At 48.2% G+C, this 27,148-nt stretch overlaps 1 protein-coding gene across 1 annotated transcript; it reads left to right on the forward strand.

Annotated features, from left to right (window-relative positions):
• Positions 1-5,704: 5,704 nt before the first annotated feature.
• On the forward strand, positions 5,705-19,090 carry cdc42ep4a (CDC42 effector protein (Rho GTPase binding) 4a). Its single transcript, XM_080009888.1, has 2 exons — positions 5,705-5,927; positions 15,802-19,090. Exon 2 carries the CDS (start codon positions 15,993-15,995, stop codon positions 17,103-17,105), a length of 1,113 nt encoding a protein of 370 aa, XP_079866014.1. The 5' UTR covers positions 5,705-5,927; positions 15,802-15,992; the 3' UTR covers positions 17,106-19,090.
• The last annotated feature ends 8,058 nt before the right edge of the window (positions 19,091-27,148 follow it).

Below are 27,148 nucleotides of genomic sequence, written 5' to 3' on the forward strand. Positions count from 1 at the left end.
CACTCAGCTCCATTTCCAATGATAATAACAATCCCAGCACCCTGAGGACAGCGCTCTCATTTTGTCCGTGGTGGTCGGTTTGTTTGTACTTTTTGTTTTTTATTGTTTTTTTATTTATTTAATTTCACTGACAGGGGTAATGCAGCCACATTGCATAATGAAAAAGTATTAAATAGTATTTTACCCTCTGTCATGTGTGTGTTCGGTGTGTTGTGTGTGTGTGTGTGTGTGTGTGTGTGTGTGTGTGTGTGTGTGTGTGTGTGTGTGTGTGTGTGTGTGTGTGTGTGTGTGTGTGTGTGTGTGTGTGTGTGTGTGTGTGTGCGTGCGCGTGGGTGTGCGTGTGAGTGGGTGGGTGGGGGTGTGTGCTATTGCATGTGTGCGCGTGTGGGTGTGTACATACATGTGCAATTGGGTAAATCCGGAGAGAAAAAAAGACAATCATTTCAAATCATGTATTTTCGTTGCTTTTGCAAATTTTTATTCATTTTCAAATATCTATGTAAACAAGGGGGGGGGGGAGAATCTGAGATTCTGAAACAAAAAAAAAAAAAAGAAAAATCCTTGTTTTAAAACTAAAGTATTGTGTATTCAAGACCACAGCTTTACAGCAGAAATGAGCAAAAGAACTGTGGATCACTGTGCTAGCTGTAGCTGAACACCGGGGAGGGGAGGGGGGCGAGTAAAAACTGACCAAAATGGAAATCCGAGACCGAAAGCGAAGGACACACCAGTCGAGAGAGAGAGAGAGACAGAGAGAGAGAGACAGACTCCCAGGACGGCACGGGGAAAAAAAGTCACTTTTCGGCCCCCCCGGGGGGGCGCTGCAGGACGAGCACTGCCTTCAACCTTGTCACGCTGCCTAATTATTGTTCAAACCGCATCCGTGTTTGTATTCGTCCCATATTGTTTATCGGACATTTGTATCAAGCGGAACGCTGCTGTTCCTTCTCGTGACGATGTTTATGAATCACATTAAAGCATTGTGGCACCTTGCTCGTCGTGTGGGAATGTGTTGACTGTGCTGCTGGTACCGATCAGACGGAGCTCCTCATGCGTGACACATTTTCCATATATGTTATTCAGGAGCTTGACACAAGTGCTCTTGGTCCAAATCACACTTTGTGGTGGCCCCGCGAAAGGTGCGCGCGGAGAACTTTCGAATTTGACTGTAACTTTCGGATACCGGGGACGAGTTTGCGCCGACCGCGTCGGTGAATCGCTGGAGTTGGGCCGAAACGCTTTGTTGATTTTCCGAACGGCCGTCGGCCCGCCGCCTGAGGCCCGCTGCTGTGGACTGCTGCATGTGTGTTCAAAGTATATTTACTTTATAAAGCAGCAACGTAACACTTCCTTGGGTGTCTAGGTAATGTCACGCTAAGGTTTTGGGTTTTTTTTGTTTGTTTTTTTTGGGGTTTTTTTGAAGGGGAAAAACAAAAAGGTTTTGTTTTCTTGAAGAAAAACGGCGGGAGTCGCGAGGCGATGGATCACTAACGGTGGAGATTCCAAAGCGGGGGCGGGGAACGATGGTGTTTATTATTATCCATAAACTTTGCTGTGTTTCTTGGGAAGGGTTAATAGAAAATGCCTTTTTTTTTTTATCACACATATCTGTGTCTATGCGGAAGGCTGATTTCGTGGGTTTCTCCCCCGCAGTGAGAGAGGTGCATGGTTTCAAATCGGCCCCCCCGTGGACACAGACATTGTATATAAAGATCACCCATATCAAGTTGTGTGTGGAATGCAGCAACGAGAACAACGTGTGAGATTTTAAGTGTCAACACATTTTATACTACGGCATTGATAAAAACAGAACTTTGTTTGGGGTTTTATTCTTTTTTTTTTGTTTGTTTTTGTTTATTTGTTTACATTCATCAATATGTTTTCTCTAAAAAGGTTAAACGGGATAAATGCGAGTAAGGCCGAAGGTGGATTAAGCCACTCTGCCTATTATCTGATACAGTATTGCCTGTTTGTTTTTCTTTTGTTCTGTTTTTTTTTTTTTTTTCTTCTTTTTTCTAGCGTTGATGCTGTAAATATCCTAAAGAAACAATTATGGACATGATCATGATAATTCTCTGAAATAAATTATTTTATTTTTTAATTGTTGTTCCTTGTTACTGCTGTTGTTTTTTCTTTTTTTGTCTTGTCTGTTTTTTCAATTTTCTCCGCGGGACGCATGAGTTTATCAGCCGAGCGTGTTCAAATCTCGGGGGAAGGGTCAGGGTGGAGGTGAGGGCGTGGGTGCGTCTGGATAATCTCCTTATTCCAGACTGGAAGACATTGATCTTCAGCGAAGGTGAAGGCAAAAAGGGGTTCGGCGCCGGGCAGAAAACAGATGGAGCCATCGGCCTGCCAGAAAGGGGTGAAAGTCATTTCATGGGTTTCATTGGGTTGTTGTGACCGGAACATCTTCATTTCAACCTCCACAAGCCACTGAAAACCACAAAGTACAGCTCTTGTGGTAAAATCACAAACTCTTATATTTGTTATTAAATTAAACTTAATTTCCACTATTTTTCTTATGTAACCAGAGATTAGGACCCTCGCAGTTTAGGACATTTTTACACTGATGCCCTTATCTGTGTGTGTGTGTATGTGTGTGTGTGTGTGTGTGTGTGTGTGTGCGTGTGTGTGCGTGTGTGTGTGTGTGTGTGTTGACTTGAGTATTACTCAGGTTGATGTGAGCATTAAAGAATTAGACCCACAGTATGACTGCAATGCCCATTAGAGAGGCAGAGAAAACAGCCATCGATCCGTTTCGTCTGTGTGTGTGTGTGTGTGTGTGTGTGTGTGTGTGTGTGTGTGTGTGTGCGTGGTGGCGTGCGTGCGTGCGTGCGTGCGTGCGTGCGTCTGTGTGTGTGTGTGTGTGCGTGCGCGCGCGGCGAGTAACTCATGTTCCTGATTTGGAGACAGAGCTCAGCACAGGGATCGATAAAAAGGCCTCTCTCTAATACGTAATTTCGGGAGCGTATTTGGTGTGTTAACGGGCATGGTTGACAAATGCGTTAATGCTCATTTGGGCTCAATGTGTCCCAGAGGATTATGTCTGCTTGTGTGAGGGTAAACACAACGTTTGCCTCGCCATACAACAGAAGGGGTGTGTGTGTGTGTGTGTGTGTGTGTGTGTGTGTGTGTGTGTGTGTGTGTCTTCTTCACCCCGAAAGAGAGGATGAAGCTCTTATCACCGATCTGCTCTCCATCTCCATTAGCTGCTTGTTTGTGCCCAAACACACCTGGCTGGCTTTGAAAGCCAGCGGAGCACACACGGGGCCCAGCTCCCTCTGAAACGCACGTGGATTCGTTCCCACCCTCACTGTTGTTTGTTGGTGTGTGACTTATGTCACGTCAAACCAGTCATGGTATGTTTACAAAAGGGTAAACAAAAGGGTCTTCTGCTATCAGCCGGTTGGAATGACTTTATCACCTGACTACTGGATATTCCACCTAGACATTTGAGCTAATACAATTATGAAAAAAAAAAGACAATTATTAGGAAATACTTTTTTCTGGTAGGGGTTAGTTAAATGCAGGCCCAGTCTAGACTGCTTTTATGGGGGGGGGGGGGGGGGGGGGGGCAGTAAGAAATGTTGATTGGGTTATTCACATGTTGGGGGGAGGGGGCTTACCAAGATAACAGAACTGGGGACGGCCGACTCGAATTACATTACAGCATCACTTCCTGCTGTCTCTCGTCTCGACCCGATACAAACTCGAGGTGCCTTCTTAAGCCACCGCCGGCCGTGGTTACATGGGAGGATGATTACATATATGTTTAGCCATTCAACCTATTATATATTATTGATATATTTTTTTTCAAATTGTTGCGTTGAAAAAAATTTTTATTTCGGCGTGAGCTGCTTAACCGTGCTGAGTTTTCCTGAATCAGTCCACAACAACTGGTCATTGACCCTAATCTTTGACTGTGGACATAAAAAAAAAATGAAAGGCCCCCCTTTCCCATTGAGATCTCTGTAACTTGAAGTGTGAAAGCTCTCTAAAGAAGACATCTGTATTTAGAGGGCTGTAAAAAAGGTGACCACCTGTAGGTGTTCCACTCACGTATTGGAGGAGCGCGGCCTTTGCCCTTTGATAATGATCAACCATTCACACATTCCATTCTCCTGAGCCGGGGGGAGACCACACAGGGCCTTGGGGGGTCGAGGATACTTCTCACCTGTTTTTACCTTGTGAAGGGATCTTGACGTGATCAATGAGGTAAACAAAGCCCGGTCAAAGGCTTTGTGAAGGGGACGTGAATTGGGACCAGTGAAGTCTAAGTGGAGTTATGCGTTCTCTGCTCCGTTCTCCTGCTTTGTAATGTTCAGAGACGTACGATGATAATAAATCAGAGATAATTGATGTGTTTAGACTGCACTTATCAAGTGCTATATACAAAGCTCTTCACGGATTTATTAAAAAGAAAAAAAAAAAAGAAAATTAAGCTCTTCACAGATTTAAAATACACAGATTATAATGAAAAATAAGTCCAATACAGCAGGTTAAGAACATAATATCACATTTTAAACCACTGGAATAGGTAAATGTAGTAAAAGTACACAAATGACTACATAAAATAATAGGCAAAGAATAATAGGTTCATAAGCGAAACTTATGAAACCGAAAGATTAAAGTTGTGATCCATTAGGTCGTCTGTGTCAGATGGAATACACTACTGCTAAGATGCCGAATTCCATTTGAAACTGAAATGTTTTTTGGAGGGATGTGCACATACACAATACAAATGCATTGGATAGCTAGATAGAAGGACGGACGGACGGACGGACGGACAGACAGATAAATAGACAGATGGATGGACGGACTGACGGAAGGATGGACAGACAGACAGATAGATAGACAGACAGACAGACAGACAGACAGACAGACAGACAGACAGACAGACAGACAGACAGACAGATAGATAGATAGATAGATAGATAGATAGATAGATAGATAGATAGATGACGGACGGACGGACGGACGGACGGACGGACGGACGGACGGACGGACGGACGGACGGACGGACGGACGGACGGACGGACGGACAGACAGACAGACAGACAGACAGACAGACAGACAGACAGACAGACAGACAGACAGACAGACAGATAGATAGATAGATAGATAGATAGATAGATAGACAGGCAGACAGACAGATAGATAGATAGATAGATAGATATTAAATCAATCGTCAATAAACATAAATTAATGAGAATACAAATAGAAAATAATTGGCAATATGCAATAAACCTAATATATATATATATATATATATATATATACACACAGTATATAGGTAATGGTGTAGTGGCGGTGAGGGATAGATAGATAGATAGATAGATCGATAGATCGATCGATCGATCGATCTTTTTTTTTTTTTTTATTTCACAGAATAATCTCATGGATAGCCACTTTAAAAACTCGTGTTAAATTAGATTCCCCCCCCCCCCCCCCACGCCAAGCACCTGGCCCTTTAAGGAACCATTAAGGGGGCGTGGCCAGGACCCTGATTGAAGCTGCTGCGGATTGAGCCGAGTCGTCGCCGGGCACCCGCGGCAGCATCAGCCCCGGTGCGGACGTGTCTGCTGCCCGCCGCCTGCCGCCGCCTGCCGCCGCCTGCCGCCGCCTGCCGCCGCCTGCCGCCGCCTGCCGCCGCCTGCCGCCGCCTGCCGCCGCCTGCCGCCGCCTTCCCGTTAAGACGGAGCCGTTCGGTTGAAGCGCGCGCGCGCGGGAGGTGGAGGTGGAGGTGGAGGTGGAGGTGGTGGAGGAGGACGAGGGGGGCGGGCTATTCCGCACGAGCGCTTCGGACCCCGGTGAGCGCGCCCGCGCGCGCGCACACACACACACACGCCCTCCTCGTGAACCTGCTGAGGGGGACGCGCGAGCGCACGGTGCGGCGGAGCGGAGGCAGGATTTATGAATGGGAGGCGGTGAGTGACGCTGGAAACACAAATGTCGGACTTGGATTGTTTGCTTGTTGTTTGTTTTTTGTTTTTTTAAACCGTATAAATTATCATCTCGAATCAGCCCGAAGCTCCACGGCAACGGTCGGTAGAAGGAGCCCACGCGGTTGGATGTTATTGTTCCCCTCACGATGAGCCGCCCAGTGTCATGCGCCGCATCAAGCCAAGCTCGTTTGTGTTTATCTGCCACTTTAATTCGAGACGAGAAACGCAGGTATCTTCTAAAGTGAACTGAACTGCTGTGATATTATTATTATTATTATTATTATTATTATTATTATTATTATTATCATTATCATCTCCTCGGTGCTGTTATCTTTACGTTAAACATGGACAACACAGAGCGTTGCATGTATTACAGGCCCGTGGAGATGTTGAAATATTTATCAGGTCTACTTTCAAGGGATCGCAGCTGTCACCGGTCAATTTCAGAAATCATTACTCGGTGGTAAAGCCCCTCTCTCTTTCTCTTTCTCTTTCTGTCACACACACACACACACACACACACACACACACACACACACACACACACACACACTTCGTTTCTCCCATCATGCTTCACTGCTCCTGTGTCTGCACTGACGCACACGCCCAAGAGCCTTTTGATCCTGCAGCGTCATGCACGCTTGCTGCTTGCTTCCTCTTCTGTTAATAAGAGGTCTGTGTGTGTGTGTGTGTGTGTGTGTGTGTGTGTCTTCTTCACCCCGAAAGAGAGGATGAAGCTCTTATCACCGATCTGCTCTCCATCTCCGTTAGCTGCTTGTTTGTGCCCAAACACACCTGGCTGGCTTTGAAAGCCAGCGGAGCACACACGGGGCCCAGCTCCCTCTGAAACGCACGTGGATTCGTTCCCGCCCTCACTGTCGTTTGTTGGTGTCACTCGTCTTCAGTGGGTTCGGTTTTCTCCTTTACCCCCTTCCACTGTCTCTCCTACAGAGCGCCTCAATGGACCCCAGGGGCGACGGTCAGTTCTGCGCCCCGAAGGCGGACGGCCGCGCTCGTTGTGCCAGGTTACGACTCTGTCGTCGGGCTTTTGCAAAGTTTCAGACGGAAACTTTCGGGCTCCCGTCCAGACGGTGCAACCTGTGTGGCAGCGGGGTTTGTTGGAGCTCTTCTCTTTCATATCGAGGGGATAATCTTTCCCCCACCCGCCCTGTGCGGTGGCACTTTAGTTAAGTGTGTGTGTGTGTGTGTGTGTGTGTGTGTGTGTGTGTGTGTGTGTGTGTGTGTGTGTGTGTGTGCACGAGACTTGTCCCAATTAGTTCTGGTGCATGACGCTCACTGCCTTTCTGTGCAAAGTATGGAAAGAGGCGGTGAAGAGAGGGAGAGAAGGTGTGTGTGTGTGTGTGTGTGTGTGTGTGTGTGTGTGTGTGTGTGTGTGTGTGTGTGTGTGTGTGTGTGTGTGTGTGTGTGTGTGTGTGTGTGTGTGTGTGTCTCCCTCGCTCCCTCCTCAATCCGGCCCCCTCACACATTCCAGGAAATGCCTATATAAATATTTTCCTGTTCAAATCGTCCCAGAGGACAGTGACACTGGGCTGTGGGATCATTATAGAGTTAAACGATGGGTCACTTGAAAGATGTGGGAAAAATAAGCGCTGTGCTGGCGCGCAGTAACGGCACAAGTGTCCCCGCCTAAACACGACCCTGTGAATCGTAATCCCCCCCCCCCCCCCCCCCCCCAAACCTGTATTCTGAGAAACGGCTTTCCCCGTGTAAAAAGCAAGACCGTATTTTTGGGGTCTCGATAGTTAGTTGGAATCGAAACCTCGACTTGAGTCGCGATAGTTCATTTCCGTGACCCTTTTATGCCGCCTTGTTGTCCCAACATCAAATTCCGCCAGCGTCTCGTATTTCGCGGTGTGAATGCTGTGTTTGTCCCTGCGCCTTTCCTTTGTTTGCGCGCATTGTTTTGACGCTCTTACCCCACACTGTGCATTGTGCCCCGTAAGCTGCAGAAAATGTTTATTCGGCGCTGCCGCCCTGTTTCCCTCTCGCTCGTTGTCGATGTCCCGATTTTTAAAAGTTCTGTCGTTGTTTTCTTGGAGCATGGCGACGTGGCTGTTTTTACCTAAACGTCTATTCTCATTCAATGGAGTCGGACAATTATTATCATTATTTTTTTTAAGGCTGGTTCTGCGTGACCGGAACCCGCTTCTCCTCTCGGTCCTTTTCCGGGTCCTCCTCCTGGGGTGACGGCCCTCTCCTCGGGGGCCCTCGTCGCTCTGTTTGCGCCGTGCCTCATCTGCTCCGACGCTATAATTAGAGCACCTTTTTTGCGAGCGGCATTCCGTGGATCCCATAATTTACAGCATTCTTTCCATCGAAAGGCTCCGGGGACGGGCGGAGGGCATGGGGGGGGGGAGAAAACGTTAAACCCCGGTGCGACGAGAGACACCTGGCCACTGGCCTCTCGATGGTGATGTGGACACCTGGGCTGGGGGCGAGCCGTGGCCTCATTAGATCCAGAGCTTGGATGCTTCAAGGTACGGAATGGGTTAAACTGGGGAGGGGTTGTTTTTATTTTTCATTTCCCACACACTGGGAGTTGGATGTCATCGTTGAACCGCCGACGTCGGTTCGAAAACTCATGATGTCGCCAGAACGGGGCTGTTGATGGAGATATGAAACGTGTTTGTTTGGTTAGTCCGTTAATAATACGGCAGAGCGAGGGGAGAGCTGTGTTTATATTGTGAGTTGCCAGGAAGGGCAGACTTACTCGATTTCCGCAGAGATGGGAGAGTTTGGTGGTCCATATTCTCCCTGCCCTTCCTGTGGACATACGCCCCAAACATGCACTCGCACTTCCCCGTCACACACTGCTGTCATTTATTTTATTTATATATTTTTATTATTATTGTTTTTTTTAAAGCTAAACGCAGGGTTACTTTAGGAGTAAATGTTGCCACTTTTCTCGGGGACGATTTGGAAACATTCTTGGAATTCTGTGAGCGGTTATGATGTCTTCACCAGGTGGAGACCAAGAAGATGGTTCGGCACGAGATCTTTTGCTGGTGTTCGATTTTGTTATATTTTTTTAATTTTTTTTTCAATTTCCGGGTAGTCCCCTGACCGCAACAGCTGGAAATAGGACTGAGAGATTCATGATATCATGTCAATATCGTGATATGAGAATATATATCGTCTGAGATTTTGGTTGTCGTAATATATTTAAATCTCTGTGAGGCTGTGTGACTGTAAAGCAAGACATTTTCTGAGCACCACCCACCCCCTCAATATCGTCAAATTGTCAATATAGAGGTGTTTTGCCCAGCCCTTGCTAGAAAGGATATAACCTTCTCACACCTCTGAAAATGGAGCACGTCGGAGCAATGTTAAGTACTTATTCCTGGCATGCTCCTCGGTCGGTGTAATTCTATTCCCCAGACCTAACCGTTTCTCTGCCAATTTTCTCTGGGTGCGCTAGATGATCTAAATGCTAGGATGTTGCCATCATATGACCCCGGCTCGATTTAGAATCCATCCGACAGTCTACCCTGCGCCCAAGAGTGAGTGGTAGGATTCTTATTGCAGACGAAACCGTATCCAATGCGGAGGATTCTCGGCCCGGGGTGTGAATTGTGTAACACCAGTCCGCACCGACCTGAAGTTCAGGACAAGAAGGAATAATATGTATTTGGGGCACAAGTGCTTTATTTAATTATTTATTTTTAATTTTTGCCAAACAATGTAAACCAATGTTGTTGACATTTGGACCCACCACAAGGTCCAAATATTCCAGTCGGCCATTTGCTGTCTGTATTCTCGTTGGCAAGGCTCCTTAAAGCATCAAAAACAAAGAGACACAAAGAGGTGCAGCGCCGTGCCTGGAGGATGTGTTGCCTGTAAAATGTCAACTAGAGCGTGATCGTTCCTTGGTATGAGAGCTCAGCTGGTATCTGGTATAACTGGCTAGCCCAAGGCCTGCTCTCTGCAATGCTCCCTTTCATTGGCTTCATTGGCCTCTTTTTTTTTTTTTTTTTTTTTTTTTTTTTTTTTTTTTTTTGAAAGTGTAGCCGCTCCATTCGAGACATAATCTGATCCGCGGACTTTTCTTCTCTTGCTCAATCTACCAGTGACCCATTTAGTCGCCCTCCCTACTTCTCTATGGCTTTTTGTTCATTTGCTCTGGTTTATACGCTTCTATATTTTTAATGATAAGAGTGTGTGTGTGTGTGTGTGTGTGTGTGTGTGTGTGTGTGTGTGTGTGTGTGTGTCGCAGAGTTGAATAATATCTTGCAGTTTCTCTACCGGCCATAAACCTCAGTGGAAAAGGGTTTTGTGAGTTAATTCTAAAGCTACTTAGCACGCTTCTCACAACATTTCATCATCTGAGGTGAAAATTTAAAAACTTGGTTAGCACCAGAGTCCAAAGTACTTCATAATGTTTTGGTTCTGAGAATGCTTAGCTCCTTTCCCACTTGCACCGAAAGCCGTAAATCTACTGGCAATGTTCCGTATTGGCATTATGTGGGAATGTGAGGCGGTATCCATGTTGTGTAAAAGTTCTTCCGTAAATTTGCCCACATTTTAGTTAGTGTCATTTTCGGCCAATTGCCGGAACACCTGTGAATGGAAGTGTGTGGGAATGGAAACGGTAACATTTCTGTAAATTAGGGGTGGAGCCGAATTCACATTGTTTTTATTAATATTTATTTATTTTTACTTTATATATTTTTTATATTTTCATTTTTTTTTTTCATATTTTCTTTTATCTTGCAATAAAGCAGCTGTAAGTTACTTATTTTTCATGAACGAAAATTATTTGATTTCAAGTATTTACAATCGTTATATATATTTATTTTTAAAATGGCGTTAACAGATGGGACTTATTTTTAATATTCAATAAAAAATATGATACATCTACATGCCTTGATTATGTCATTCTCTATATAGCCTGCTTATCAATTGTTTTTGAGCTCAAACACAGATAATATTTGACCGGAATCCCTCCCATTTGTCCGGGAAATTGAAATCTTCCAGGACACGTTGACCGGCACCATTTTTTTTTCTAACGGAAACTCTGCACACTGATTTAATATGTGAGGGTTATTGCATTATATTGCATTATATCTGGGAATGTAGTTCTGTCCCCTCTCACTCAGCTGGGGGAAGAGTCCATGGGGCGGGGAGATTGGTAGTGAAGCGCAGTCCAAAAAAAACCAAACTACTAAAAAAAAAAAAAAAAAAAAGGATGCCGCTGCGATATCAGACATCGCTCATGCGAGCGTTACGCGATGCACCCAGAACAGTTCTCTGTGAGAACAGACTCCATACGGAACTTTTCCGAATGACTGCCTTTGTCGGATATGTTCTATCCAGAAATGTTACCGATTCCATGTGCGGAAGGGGCTTTCCCAGTCAATCCTGCTAGATGACATGGTCACTGGGGATGACTTTCAACGACGACCTGTAAGGAAACGTCACAAACTCTTAATGATGATTTTGGCACTAGTTTTACTCAAACGCACCCACCCGCGCTGGTGGGAGACCTGTGCAAAGCAGTTTAAGCATCTGCTATTAAGGTAAGAGTCTGTTGAAGAATGGATTTGTGTTCAGCTTTTCTAAAACTTATAAGGTGTAGAACGACTGAATCTGATGAAGGTGAGTGGAGGGGTTCAGAACTGGCGTTGAATCCACAACCTAGAAGCAAATGGCCTCCATTTTAACTCAGCTACCCCCTCATTTTTACCACTTTGGCAAAATCTAATCCCACTATTGTCTCAGCATGAGGCCGTTATCTGCAAATCGTTACTGGATCAGTGTGTGTACTAGGTGCTATATTTATCTCAGAAAGCTGTGTTTGCTTTGTCAGTGTTGTTCTCCGCCTGCATGATGGAGCGATAAAGTGATTTCCAGTGCCTGTCCTTGGGCGGCTCCATCCCAAATAAGATCTTCAGCCCGCCTAAGTGAGCCGGGTGGCAGATAGCAATCGACGAGCGGCCATTTGTCTGCTTAATTGCTGGAACATATTGAGGACCTTTTTTAAGATCTCCGAACACAGGTGCACACCCACCGCTGGACGGACAACTGCAGTCACAACACAATAGTGGTTAATTATATTCTATGTGCTGAAATCAATACTACTGGACAGGATAAACAGCAATCACTTGATCTGTTACTCTTACAAGCACGTCATAATAAAGCTCGCTTTTCACCGGGACTTTTAAAGACCTACACAAGGGAACGCTGGTTTCTAGTGAAATCCTAACCTCAGACCGCTCTTCCTCTAATTTGAAGGCGTCGTTTGACGATGGCAGATTTGGAGAAGGTAGAAGGCCGACGCCTCCAACCTGTCCTATCCTTGCACCGTCAGGTCAAACGGGTCTCCGTCCAGCTCGGTGGCTCTAGGGGCCACAGACCCCAGAAGCCTGTGAAATTGATCACCAGGAAGTGTAGTGTCAATACTCAATTAGGGGGAAAGGTGCCATTTGTCAGGGTTTGTGTGTCTGACACTCTCAATGACCAGGTGTGACTGTATTGATTGGAAGGAAGACACGATTCCAATCTCCAATGCATTCATTTGCATTATTTGCTCGTTGGTGTCCTGAATTTGATTCATAGTCTCGCAGAAAAAATGAGTCGGATACGATACCGGGCACTCACCATGCTCCGTTATGCGTGGACATGAATAGGCCTCATTTAGTCCGTCCTACAGCTCTCATTCCTGCCTTAATTTGCCTTTCTAACGGCGTCCTTGTCTAAGGGAGTGAAAATGTAAGACTGGGAGTCCCCCTCTTGAAGCTGAGGAATCATGTCCTTTTTTTTTTTTCTTTTTTTTTTCCCCTTCTACTGAGACTGTGGCGTTTAGTGGTAATTTTGATAGCAACTCATGTGGATTTACTTCTATCGCACTGTGGATTTTGTGTGTGTGTGTGTGTGTGTGTGTGTGTGTGTGTGTGTGTGTGTGCGTGCGCGCGCATCTCCTCTCGTAATGTTTGGCCATAACCATATAGCATCCAAGCAGATTTAGAATCATCCTCCAAACCCAAGCTAGGCCTCTGGCTATTGATAATAGAGTTATGTGATCTAGGGCTATAAACAGAGCTAACATTAGCCCATGTTCCCCAGGCATAAATACATTTGGGGAAAAAAGGGGGTTGGAATGTTGTTTTTCCCTCCCGACCAGATGTGAAAAGAGGCGGAGAAGTACAGCGGCGTTTGCAAGGGTTTCCTCCATGTATGCGCCGTATGTCCTTGGGTTACACGTATTCAAACATACCAAACCTTTTGCCTACTACTTTAGAAATACCACATGAAGTCCAAGAATGGCCGGTCGTGAATCTCCAAGAAACGTCATGGCCAGCAGGTCAGCGTACTACAGTCCTACCCCAGCCGTCTTTCCCGCAAGTCCAGGCCCCATGGTCCGCCGTGCTGCTTTCCAATATAGCAGTCTGTTTATAGACCCCCCCCCCCCCCCCCGCTGTGACCCTATGGTTCCCACGCTAGCTGCTGCCTTCTCAGGACCCCTTCCAGCACTCATTCACATACAAGCAGCATACACAGGGCTATAAATACGGTTGAAATACTGTGCAGAGCTTCCTGGGTCGGGCCTTGAAACAGCCGAGGTGGAGGTAGGGCGCACTAAGCGTCTGCTCGAAAGCTCTGCATCCGGTCTCGAAACTCGGGGCTCCTTCAAGTTTTTACGGTCAGTGTCTCTGGCACAGTGGAGGGGTCTGAACAGATAAGTGGGAGTGAGGGGGTGGACCATTTCACTGTATTTCATCTACTGCTTGTTTTTCCTCTGTTTGAGCCACCCAGAAGCAACTAGTCTATTTCCTTCCTTTTTTTTTTTTTTTTTTTTTTTTTTTTTTTGGCTGTTAATTTTTTCCTGCCCGATTATTTTCATTAAAAACATTTCGGCAGCAGATCACGCAGAATGCACAATAAACATGTTTCTGTCAAGAATTTGACCTTGCTTATGTGTTTAAGCCCGAACCATCTGTAGGTCGAGCCCACTTTTTCACGCTGTGTCAAACTATAAACAAATACACTTCCTTCCTGTGTGCTCATTTTGCCTGGGATACACTTCAAGCTCTGATTTGTGATCTATTTCTCTCTCATTTTTTACGCGACTTCATGTTCGCTAGTATTACGAACCCCTTGTTCATGGAATTTAGGTTTGAGTTTGTTTTGTTTTTTTACCAGTAAAGGTACGGTATATTGTTGGTTTATAGGGGAGGAAGCCATGCATTGCACCAGAGCTGCTTTATAAAACCTGATGCGTTCTGCAGCCTCTGGGCAGGAAACACTGCCGAATGCTAGTTAGCGGGAGGGTGTTTCCACGGAAACAAGGTAAGGGCATTAACAGGAAGTGTACTCTAGTAGAGGCTCAGCTGGCAAGTGGTGTGTGTTTTGGGGAAGGGGGGAGTGGGGGGTTGTCTTGAAAAATGAGGTCAATGCATGCGACAGAACTTACCCATTATCCCAGCCAAAATCTGTCTCCTACATCGAAATATGAAAGCTTTACCAAAATACTCCTGGAGGCAGGATGAAAAAAAGAAAATGGAGGCAGGATGCTTGATTTATGCAACAAAGTGCATGGTAAGCATTTCCCTGTGTGTAAAATGTATGTTTTTATGACATTGCAATTGTGGATATGGAAAAACATCGTAAGCATGTTAATTGCGTTAGTCAGACAGATGCTCTTTTCATGTGTATAACAATGCATTTGTTTTTACCCTGCAATGGATGCTAAGCCAGACAACCATTGTTCCTACCCTGCAGTGCTGCAACTAAAGGGTCTGCAGTAATAGGCATTAGTTAGAGAGTAATATGCATAAAAGTGCTTTGATGTTGTAATATACTGCTTAGAGAATTTCAGTCATCCGACTCCCACTCTCGTTTACATTCCAATTTTGTTGTCACCTCAAATAATTTAGCTTTAGCTTATTTTTATTTTTTAACATTAAAAAAAAAAAAAAAAAAAAAAAAACACTCCACATTCTTTTTCTCGGACAATCTTGTTCCCTATACAAATAGTGATAACTGAACGGCAAAAGCGGCGTTTCTCACGTCCAAAGTCAAACCTTCCCATTAGAAAACCACTGGCAGCACATGACTTTCCTCTCGGTCCTGCGCCCGTCTGTGGCGTGGTGTGAGACCTCAGTTTTATCAGCCCCGCGCCACTTACCATAATGGTGTCACATCATTGATGGCTTCGGCACTTGTAATTAGTGGAGTGGCTAGGGTTTTTAGAAATTTTCTCAGTGACTCGAGAGTTCACTTGGAAATAATGTGCACACAAATGGCGACAAGGAAGCAGATGAATGAGCTAAAGTTGAAACTCGCTGTGCCTTCACATCTTGTATTGAATCTCTTTGTTGCGTGTTTTGACACATTTGATAGATATTTTTATTTTTTTATCTTATTGCTTCTATACAGCTTTCCCAACCCATTTTGCATCTGTGTGATCTTCAAAGTCCCAGGGGAGTTGCAGCGACGTATGCATGGAACCCTGTTTATCCTCACTTATCATTCCATCACAGCAGCGTTTTCCCACCACCGTTTATTGGTCTATTACGAGGCGTGTTGTAGAGCGCAAAATAAATGTCTAGTGTAAAGGTTTCGAATTAGTTTTGAAAAGGTAATGCTCCCCCACAAGGAGGCTGACAGGATCCTCGCTCTCTCTGGCTTTAGTTAAATTGTACTTTTACAGATGTAGTTATTATAGAATATTTTATTTTTTTGTTGTTTTTTTGTTCATTTTAGATCTATGGCTCATACTGTGTAGTAATAATAATGTTGGATATTTAACTGTGTGTTTGTGGCGGAGTTGAAATAAACTACTTGGAGGGAGGGAGAGAATCATCATTTAATGTTTACGTTCTTTTCTCTTTTTCAGGTTCACATGCAGATTGGGATTGAGGTGCAAGGAGACGGTTTCCCACTTGTTTATACTAAGGATTTTACTGAGGAACCAGAAGCCGAGACCAAAAAGGATGGACGAGTCGATTTTTCTTTAGACGGCCCATAAACCTGCACCCCACCCCCATCACTTCTCTGTGTCAAAATCTGAGAGCATAATCAGCCACAATGCCAATTCTAAAGCAACTAGTGTCTGGCGCGTCTCAGACTAAGCGGCGCTCTCGCATGGACTTGACCCGTGAGATGATCAGCGCCCCGCTGGGCGACTTCCGCCACACCATGCATGTGGGACGCAGTGGCGACGCCTTCGGAGACACCTCCTTTCTCAGCAGCCGGTCCGGGGAGCCTCCCCGGGAAGCCACGGCCTATCCCCACTCTCCCCGGCCCGGCCTCCTGTCGCGCACGTTCAGGAGCAGCAAGCGTTCCCAGTCCGTCACCCGAGTGGATCAGCAGAGGGACAATGCACTGGCGCCCCCTGGTGGCTCACCCACCTATGTCAAGAACGCCATGTCCCTGCCCTTTCTCAACGACGAGGACCGAGGGGACGAGGCGGTGTCAAAAAGCCTGTCCTCCAGCCCCTTGAGGCAGCATGACGAGCTGGACGTCCAACGACCGTCCAACGGCGCTTCGGCAGCCGCTCAGGTCCTGGAGCTTCATGAGAGGAGCTTTGGCGAGCTAACCGACCTTCCGGAGAGCGCCCCTCAGTACCGGGGGGGAATGAAGCGAGCGGAGTCAGTCATGTCCTTCCACCTGGACCTGGGGCCCTCCATGCTTGGCGACATCCTGGGGGTGATGGAAAAGGAGGACGACGATTTGGGCTTCGAGGAGGGCAAGAGCAGCGAGGGCCGTGCTTCTCCCCCACTCAGCGCCCGTGGGTATACAGAGGTGGGAGGCGACGAGCAGGAGGAAGACGAGGAGGAGGCGGAGGAGGAGGCGGAGGAGGAAGTAGGAGGAGGAGTAGGTGGGGATTTGACAGAGGAGGGCGGCAGGGAAGGAACTGAGCTTCCGCTGACCTCAGCGCATGCAGCAACCCGTGTGGACCTGGGGTCCGAAAGTGGAGGACCTTACACGCCTCAATACACTCCAGAGAGCAGGCCCAGACACCTGCAGCACCTGGACAGCTGCTCCGTCTCCAGCTCTGGTTCTGCCGCCGCGGAGGAGAAGCCAAGCGGCCGGGCCTATACCGGGGACACGGACAGTGCCACTTTCAGCGCTCCCACGGAGGAGGAGAGTAACTTTTCATCTTTCATGGAAGATGAGGACGATGAGATTCGTGTGTAAGAACTCTTACAGCCTCAATCAGGGCCGGTGGAGAACGGGGCGCCCGTAGAACACGCAGTGCCTATGATAGTGTGGCTATAGACATGAAGACACTGGATGTTGGCGCTGGGTGCAGAAGAGGCCTCTTGTTTTGTGCATCTGTTTTTTTTTTTTTTGTTTTTTTCCCCTGCGACTGGCTGTGACTGATACGTCTGGAAGTGGGCAAACGCCATATGTCACAGTGCCGTTGCCACATCAGAACACTGTCTGTTTGTCCGCCGAGCGATTTGCGCCCGCCCGAACGCTGGGGGAACTGACACGGTTTGCTTCCGAAAATATGGACCGTATCAGGAGCGATCACGAGGAATGGACAAGGGGGTTGGAAAAAGGAACTTCTGTAAAAGAGAAACTTTTCAATTAAACATTTTATGTCTTCATCCCCCCCCCCCCCCCCCCCCCTTTCCCCTTGGTTGCTTTTGGTCAGTGGACATCAGGAGCTGTGCCTCCTGCCATCACAGATTAAAAAGGCTTTAAGTCTCTACCTAGACGAGCTGTAGTAGGGGTTTGTCGGGAGGGGCGACGCTTTGACCCTTATCCACCTGAGGACGCATGGGTGGAGCGTCACCCAGGCGCCCCAATACATCCTGCGCTCGTGTTTGTCCCCTCCAAATGGCAATCCGCGATCCATTTAGTGCCCCCGCTGAATCCAAACGGCTCCCCCTTCTCTCTACGTCACGCCGACGGGCTCGTTGTGTGTCGGAGCCGGCAGACTCCTGCATTTAATGAAGACTCATCGTGTGGGGGGGGGCTGTCGCCGTGCGGGAGGGCGGAGGGAGCGACGAGCAGGTGGTCAGGGGTCGGCCTTCCCCTCTTCATGTCCGATCGACCTTGTCAAAGCGATAGCCGCTCGATTGGGACGATCCTACAGACCGGGCCGAGTTTGAAAGAGCGCCGCGTCTCCCTCCTGCTAACCCCCATTTTTTTGCAGCCGAGTTGAAACCAAAGTGTGTCGGATAACCACATCCTTCCTGGTCTGTAGGAGCGCATCCGCGCGACCGAAACGGCACGGCTGAACAGAGTGCGAGACGTTTCGCGTAACCTGCCCTCACGTAGAACATCGTTTTCTGTACGGCTTGGGAACGGGATTTTTAGGAGGTGTGTGAGAAACACAGGTGCCGCAGAACCTGGACGCTTATTCAGTTTTCTGTGTATGTTGTGTTTTGTATTTTGTGAATGTTGGAGAAGACATTTTGTGGAAAAGGGGTAAACATTTCTCTTTTTTTATTTATATATATATATATATATATATATATATATATATATAGACACTGTATATCCATAGACACAAGACCAGAAAGAAAGTGGCTTCTCTACCAGCCTCGATGAGGGTGACAGAAACTTGACCGAATCTCTCTTGCGTCATCGTAAACGGTGACTGACAGCGCTGAGGTTGAAGGGATCAGTTGCGCTGCTTTGTCACAGGCTTGACAGATGTGCAAATCCCAAATTTTCTTTTGCCACAAATAACCTTAGTTACGGGGCTTACTGGGCGCCTGTCATATCTGTCACCCTCTCCTCGCTGTGATTAATCACTGCTACATTTAATTTATGACCGTTTCAGGTTAACAAACGCAATGCTGACCGGATGAACTATTGTTGTGTGACTCAATCTCCAACAGATGGGGGGGGGGGGAATAAACAAATGATGCATCAACTATTAAGACTAAAATCCTAGCAACCGCGGTATTTAGATGACATCTTTGGGGCATATTACTGTGACATCTTGACACACACTGCAGATATTCTATTCAGTTATGGAGCCATGGCATAGTAACTTTTGAAGTTGTGTGTAAATGTGGAATTTATGTATGTTGAGTTTGTTTTCTTTCCTGTCTTATGTTTATAATGCCTTACAATTATTGTTGTGTAAGAATAATGCAGATTTACAATCGGGTTCCCTTATAATCCAAAATAACCTATATTTTCAATAAAGGAAATGCTGAACCTCTTAACCTGTTTTGATTTTTCTTTTTGTTTTTTTTTATTGTATGCCATATACATTTTAAAACAACTGTAATAGCTTTTATTTATGTCGTTTTCTATTAAAGGTCATTGTAGTGCAGACTTCTTGCATTTGAAATGAGCGCCGATCAGTCAGACAAGCCATTACCGTGAGTCTGTGTGGTCTTCCATTTCTTTTTCTACCCCTCTCTCACTTTTGTTTCCAGGTGAAATTGTAGACGGATGCAGAACGGAAGCAATTGGGGCCCCGGTTGGACGTGCCTCTCCGAAGCATTAGCCGCGCAGGATGTGATTACTCATCTAGATGGGAGGATAGGACGCGTCCAAGACGTTTCAGGAAGCAGCAGTGCTTCACACTCCGACCGCTGGCCTGCCGGCACACCTTTCACAAACGAATGTCCCCCATATACCTATACTTCCGCTTTTTAAAATGCGTCCGACCCCCTCGTGCCCCCCCCCGGAGCAGCTGCTCCACCTCTCCATCAACACCGCCCATTGGGGGGAGGGGAGAGAAAAGGGACAAAATGGGGAAACGGTGACTTCTTAGTCTTGGCCGGCCAGCTGGCTGATCGCAGATGGTTGGGTTTAATAGACGGTGAAGGGACGTGATGTTTCCTCACTATTACAGGGGAAGATTGCCCTATCTGCTCTGTGTACGGATAGCCTGTTATCACTGTCACGGTTATGGACAATAACCCACATATCCGTGGAATGGGATGGACAGGGACTCTATAAAATGTATGAATTTTGATGGAATGCGTCGTCGTGCCCCGAGCCGTGCAACAAACGACAGGTTGTGTAGAAGGGATTTCCTCGCCTGATCGGTGTTTACGCGTTCCACTGTGTGACTGGGAATAACGTGTTGGACTCGACTTAAACATTCTGTGAACCGCCTCATGTTCTGTGCGCCCCCCCCCCCCCCTTAATCTTATCCACTTTGTGCTTTTGGAGCTTCTCAATCACATTAGACTAAAAAGGGCTTGTCTGAAAAGATTGCAAGAAAACAAAAACAACCTAAAACAGAACATTTGTATTGATCGTTTGGATCAGTCGTGGCACCAGCAGTGGCACTATTGATCCCAGTTCTGTCTCCCCGAATGAGGGCCATTAGGCTTTTACTTTATTTTGTGGGGTGGGGCAGGGGTGGAGGGGAGGGGTTTAAGTATTCAAACAATTCAGTGTTTTTCCTCAACATATCACCACCACAGCCTGGCCCCATCCTGGAGCCTTTCACTGGGAGCCCTGGGGATCTACTGCCATCTAGTGGCTGCACCAAGCTGAAATCCAGCAAAAAGGGTGTGTCGGTCGCTTCAGTGGAACATGGTTATTTAGGGTGCAGTTGGAGCAGTAGCTACCACCTCCACCTGTGTCAGGTGATACAGGTGTGTATATTTTTTTTGTGTAAGAAAAGGAAAAAGCAACAAAAGGGTTATTTTTCTGATTATAAAATTGATTGGTTGGGGTCCCCCCCCCCCCATTCTTTTATTTAATTTTTCATTTGGTTAAGAAAACAAACAGGAATAATATATATTTTTTCCTTTTCTTACACAAATTGTGATCCCGATTATCTCCTCAATCGAATAAAATGGAGACTCTCCAACACCAAATCAAAGCAGTGAGTGTAAAATGTCTGTCCCACATACATCCACACAGCTCGGGAGGACCCCGCCCTCCCCCTTTCACCAACCGTGGATTGTAACTGGAGTCCACGCAGCTTGCAGCTGTTTGAAATTCTCACAAGCGCGTGGACGCCGTTTCTCTTCTGCTTTAACGGCCCTCAAATGCCATTTCCCCTTTAAATACCATGCAAACCACCCTGCCCCCTCTTTTTTGGGCAGGGGCTATGGTTTGTGTTCTTCCTGAGGCCGATGGGGGGCGCTCATCGCCTTTGGGCTGATCCTGCCAGGAGCCCCTGTCCGGACCCTCAGCTCTCTCCAAATTCCATGAGCAGACTTGCAGTTCTTCCAGCAGGCCCACGGCATGCACAAATCTGGAAAGCATTAAACAACCTGCTGGTGGAGGAAGGAGTTGGGGGAGGGGAGCGGGGTGGGGTGGGGTGGGGTGAGGATAGAGAAATAGAATGCATAATTGTTCATCAGCCGCCTTTTGCCTGGCTCTGCTCCCTCTCGCCTTTCGCACACAGACACGCACACACACACACACACACACACACCACGCTAGCATGCACTGCAAGACCCCACCCCACCACCTTCCAAGTCCAGACCACTCCCCCTGAGCTACTTCGACCTATGCAGCTCCAACATTTTTTCCTTTGTGTGTGTGTGTGTGTGTGTGTGCAGAATTATTTTTCCAGTTCGATTTTATTGGCCGTAAACAAACAGGCATTTCTGCTGTGTAGTTTTACACCGGGGGAGACATGTAGCAGGGCGGGGGAGTGTGCGGACGTGGTGTGTATGCGGGCGTGAGTGTGTGAGGAGTTGTTTTTTGGCACAGCGCTGGGATGAGTGGTGGGTGCCCTGGATGAAAACCTCCCCAAATGTGTGTGTTTTTGAAAGTGAAGTGCAAAGTATAGCAGACCTGGACGCCTTCCAGGGCATTTTTTCCCATGTGCTCATCCAACAATTCCCAAATCCGAGAGGGCAAACACTGCACCGCGATCGGGAGCTTCAGCTGCGAATCCACCGATATGAGAGACCGCAAAACCCTGCCAGTGACACAGCGCTGTCGGAATGGGTTAACGTTTCGGATTGCGCCGGACAGGATCCCCCCGCACGAACGTGTCCTTCCTTTTTGAAACGATCCGCTGGAGGCTCCAACGGTCGCACGAGTTTAAGAATGCCGAAGTGAAACGGAAGTCAATCCCATTTCGCAGTAGAAACCTATTCCGCCAGGACGGCGGGGCGGACGCGCGGACCGCAGCGGATATTGGCGTGAACAGGAGCACGGAGCATAAACATTCCAATACCCCCAGCTCTGACCTTTCGACCCCCACCCCCCTCCACCCAAATTGAGCATCTGCGGGGATGGCCCGCAGGAGACCACACACAGGAGGTGGGATGGGGAGGAGGGGGGAGGCCTCTCCGCTGTCCTCCCTTTAAAGTGAGTGGGACGCCTGCCTGGGAGGGGGGGGATACCGGAACGTCCCCCCCCCCCCCCCCCCCCCTAAACAATGCCGGAGAAAACTCTCAGCTGAGCAGGTAGATCGATGCAGCTTCCTCACATGGAAAAGCCGCTCCAAGGGAAACATTCTGCCGCTGTCTCGCTCCTTCTCCCGCCGCCGTTGTGCAACGGGCGAGTTTCCTTTATAAATCTGCAGAGTGTGTCGTAATCTCTCCGGGCCGGGGCTCAAGTCTCCCGTCTTAAAATGTGTTTTTCCGTCTCGCGCGGCCAAAACCGGGCAAATCACTCTCACTGCCGCGAACGAGGCCGAACTACAGCACCAGCGCCGGCGCTCGGGTTCGGAGTGATCTTCATTTCAGCTCGGGGATAACTCATCGCTGAATCTGACGTTAAAAAAAATTAAAAAAATAAATAAATCCAAAGAAATCATAAATAATAATGAATGTAGTCGGTTTCGCCACCGGGGCTCGGCGTGGTTCTGCTCGGGTCACGACGCGCCAACGTTTTTTTGGGCTTTTATTTCGCCGTCATCAGAGAAACAATGACTCATCCTCCTCATTTTCCATTCTCACCTCTTCCGTCTGTATATTTCCCCCTCAAACAACGTCTCACTCCGCTGAAGAGGAGAGCAGCGTGCGCAGGGTGTCCCCTGGAGGCCCGGCCTGGCCCGCACCGACCCATGACCGCATCGGGAGGAGGGGGGATTGGGGGGGAATTGAGGAGGACGGGTGGGGGTTGAGAAGGGCCGGGGCGTCTACCCCGCTCCGCCGGCTGGAGCTGCTTCCCTTCCAAGGCCTGTGTGCGTGTGTGTGTGTGTGTGTGTGTTTGTGTATGTGTGTGTGTGTGTGTGTGTGTGTGACTGTTGCTGAAACAGAGGAACAGATAACACTCCCCAAAACCAAAACCACACACACACACGCACACACACACACGTACACACACACACACACACACACACACGCGCAAGCGCATATTTCTACTACGTGGGTTTGATGGCGGGATGAGATGTCGCTGGTTGGTTTTCACCAGTGGTGGAAGAAGTGTTTTCAGAGTTTTTACTGAAGTAAAAGTACAAATACCCTGATTTCTACTGAAGTAAAAAAATATATACAAGTACTTGCTCTCAAATGTACTTGAAGTAGTAAATGTATTGTCAGATGCAGTGCCCTGATATAATAGAGACTACAATACGGTAAAAGGTTCTACTGTTACTTTGTTTTCCCGCATGTGAGAGCGCATGCAGATCCTGACGTGGATTACTTTTGAGTAAATCCTGACCTTTGAAACGACTAAAGTGCCGCGACTGTATTAGAAATGTAGTGGGGTTGAAAGTGTAGATATTTGCTTTGAGATGTAGCGGACCAACAGTCAATGTCCAAAGTCTTTGAAACTGAATACGCTCAAATAAGTACCAATACTTGAGAAATGTACGGTGTACAGCGAGGAAGTACTTTGTTGCCGCCACAGTTCCACAATTCAGATACGAGATCGATGTACTTACACGGTTCTACCCAATCGAAAGATGATTACGATCATTCATTTTGACGCTTAAAACAAACAGACTTGGGCACTGTATTTCTGAAGCAAACGGAGCCGCACCGTCGTTTTCTGCAGCCGTCCTGTTTATGAGTACACGTGATGCAGCGTTTCAAAATCCCTGCGGCGCTGGTGAAATGGAGCATCCAGCTCCTGCTCCGTGGTGACAGAGCGCGGACGCGGTGGTCCGGGGAGGGGGGGGGTCTGATGGAGCATAAAGGGGGTCTTCTTCCAAGCCACTGCTCGCCCTTCACGGAGAGGGGCCGCCCGAAGCCCACCAGGAAGCCCCTTCTCAAACTTTGACCCCCTCCACCCCGCCCCTCTCGTCGTCTTCCTGCAACAGAGAAGGAGGAAGCCGGCGGAGAGACCGCGCTCGTCCAGCGATGACGGATGTACGCTTCCGAACATGCGTTGGAAATGAATTCAATGCGAGGCAATTGCATTAGCGAGTGTATTCGCGATGCTACGAAATCTGTGTTCGGGAACTTTCTTCGCGTGGCCGAGGTCCGCTTTCGCAGGCCGTTTACCTCCCCGCCTCGACAAAGCTGTCAAAAGGGAGCGGGCTGCTTATGCAACCGCCGGCCTCGATGGCCGTGTGACATCACCTCAAAAGACTTCCGACTTGGTGGCTTAATGAAAGGGCGTTTAATCCCCTTCAGTTCAATCCCCGATTCACCTCTGGTTGCAGACTTGGCCCCTGTGTAAGAGCGCTGGCGGAGCTGCGGCCTCTGTGCATTCCTCCATTAACTTTATTAGGCACAAGAAGCCACTGTTCACATGGCGGAGCGCGAATACCAGCGACGGCCGAACCGACCGTTCCAATTCCCCCCTAACAATCCGTCTCGCGTCCCGTTTGTCGGACCGTTTCGCATGAAACCTACAGATCGCTTCAAGTGCTCAGTAAGTGCAAAATGGTGTTATTTGAGAGGAGATTATTATTTCTTTTTTTTTTTTTTTTTAGGGAGTGAAGTCCCACTCCCACACGTGAGGGAGGATGGGGTTTTTAAAATGCACTGTAATGGGTGTTGGTCGTCGGTTTTACAGCTCCGCGGGCCTGTGTTCGCTCCCCTCCCTCTGACGACGGTTCCCTTGGGGCTCGGCTGGAGAAGAATGGGGGGAAAAAGTCGAACACATGCTGGATCCCTGCGCGGCCAAACAGGCCGGCCTCCGACTCTCCCTCAGCCCGGGGACCTGTTAAGTTTAAAACATCTGAGCTGACCTGGCGGGTTAAAGACACGTGTGTGTGTGTGTGTGTGTGTGTGTGTATGTGTGTGACTGTTGCTGAAACAGAAGAATAGATAACACGCCCCAAAACCACAAACACACAAACACACATACACACACACACACACACACACACACACACACAAATGCATGCGCACGCGCACACACGCACGCACATATTTCTACTATGTGGGTTTAATGGCGGGATGAGATGTTGCCGGGGGGTTTTCACCAGTGGTGGAAGCGGTGTGTGTGTGTGTGTGTGCGTGCGCACATGCTGTCTCGGGTTGGGCTGGATCTAAGCTGGTGAGGATGCAGAGTGAATTACTCACGCGGATCACGTCAGCAGAGCAGGTAAAGTGTTTGGGCTCCAAACACTCTGTGTTTGGAGCCCAAACACAGAGTGCGCAGATTCAGCAACAGTCAAACATTAATAATAGCTAAAACGCGTTCAGCCTTGGTGTGCCAACGAGCTTTCCAAAAATGGTTTTCAAAAAATGTGCACAGGGCATGATTTGAGATTTTCTTTGTACATTGGGTAATTTTTGCAGCCGAATGTCTTTGATTAAATTGGATAAACTTCAACCCCCCCACCTTGAATCAATCGCTTAGATTTCAGAGTTAAACACTCATGAACACACAGGCAAGTTAAAATTCAAGTGTGTATTTGTATATCTGTGTGTTTTAAAAGCCTCTCTTTGAATCTCGGAACAATAAATAGAGACCCAATTTGAAGCTATTTGATCCCTTCCATCCTTTTCAAACACATCCAGACATCTGCCGCTGATCGGCCCTTTTTTCTCCCCCCTCCCTCTCACACTTTCACGGGCCGAGATTCAAACACGCGATTTCAAACCTATCTGCGGGTGTTTATCTGGAATATAAACACTCGGTGTTGGCCGGCATGCGGGGGAGAGGGAAAGGCGTGTCTCGGGGGTTCAGAACGTGGAGGACGCAGCTGAGAGAGCGGTGAGACGTCCTCCTCCTCCTCCTCCTGCTGCTGCTGGCACACCGGCGTCACTCACGGGGCCTCTGTAAAAAAAGCCCAGCTACAAAGCCCCGGCTCCGCCCTCCTCCGCCCGCCTCCATCTGTAGCTGTTTACCGGGACTGACAGATTGAGAGAGTAGAGCCGTGCCTCGTTCACGCTGCAAACCTCGGCACGACGTCACACTGACAGCACCGGCCTCGAGGTTTACGACAGCGAGGGTGTGTGGGCCTCTACGTGGGTGTGTGCGCGTGTGTGTACCCAGAAGTTCAACCATTTGTGCGTGCCTGCCTGCGTGCGTGCGTGCGTGCGTGTGTGTGTGTGTGTGTGTGTGTGTGCGCGTCTGTGTGTTTACCGACCAAAGTTGCGTGAGCCAGAGCAGGGATGGGAAGGGATCGAGAGGGAGAGGGAGTGTTTTCGTAATCATCGAAATCCCCCCGCCCCCTTATTCCGTGACCGCCTGCTCCAGCTGTGCTGCGGATAAAGGCCCCCGCCAGGAAGTGTCGACGGATGGGAGGAGCGCGAGGGCCGGGGGAGGGGAGGGGAGTGGTGCGGGGTGAGTTCACCGCGCTGTCGGCCTCTGGGGTGGGAGGAGAGGGACGCCGTTCACTCCTCCTCCCATTCTCATCCCTCACACACACACTTTGACCTCACGCGCACATCTGACGTCTGGAGAACTCATCATATCTACAGCAGGCCGTCAAACAAGGACCCCTTTATCTCGCTCTCACTCACACACACACACACACACAGACACGCACACACACAGACACACACACACGCCCGTGTCCATAGGACCCCGCGCGCTTTTACAAAGTGTTTACAAACACATATTTATAGATGGCGACTGAGTCACCCGCGGTGGTGTATTTGGAGAGCCCTGGGAGGCGGCTCAGCCCCTGCATGCCTGGGATGCCTTGGGTGTGACTGGGGTGGCCCCTCTGTGTTATGGTCCCTCCAGCTGCCTGTCGTCTGTTGCCCCCCCCCCCATCAGCTCTCTGGGTTGGGGGAGGAGAGAGGGAAGCGGGCGGCGATCCAGACAGATACGCGCACACACACACACACACACACACACACACACACACACACACACACACACACACACACACACACACACACGCACACGCACACGCACACACAGCAGAAAAGAGGAGAGAAAAAAAGGACTTAGCAGCGGAAAGAAATCGTAACGGGATTAAAACGTCTCTCGAGTCG

This window comes from Zeus faber (assembly GCF_960531495.2).
Source record: "Zeus faber genome assembly, chromosome: 11".
In the NCBI taxonomy this organism is placed as follows: domain Eukaryota; kingdom Metazoa; phylum Chordata; class Actinopteri; order Zeiformes; family Zeidae; genus Zeus; species Zeus faber.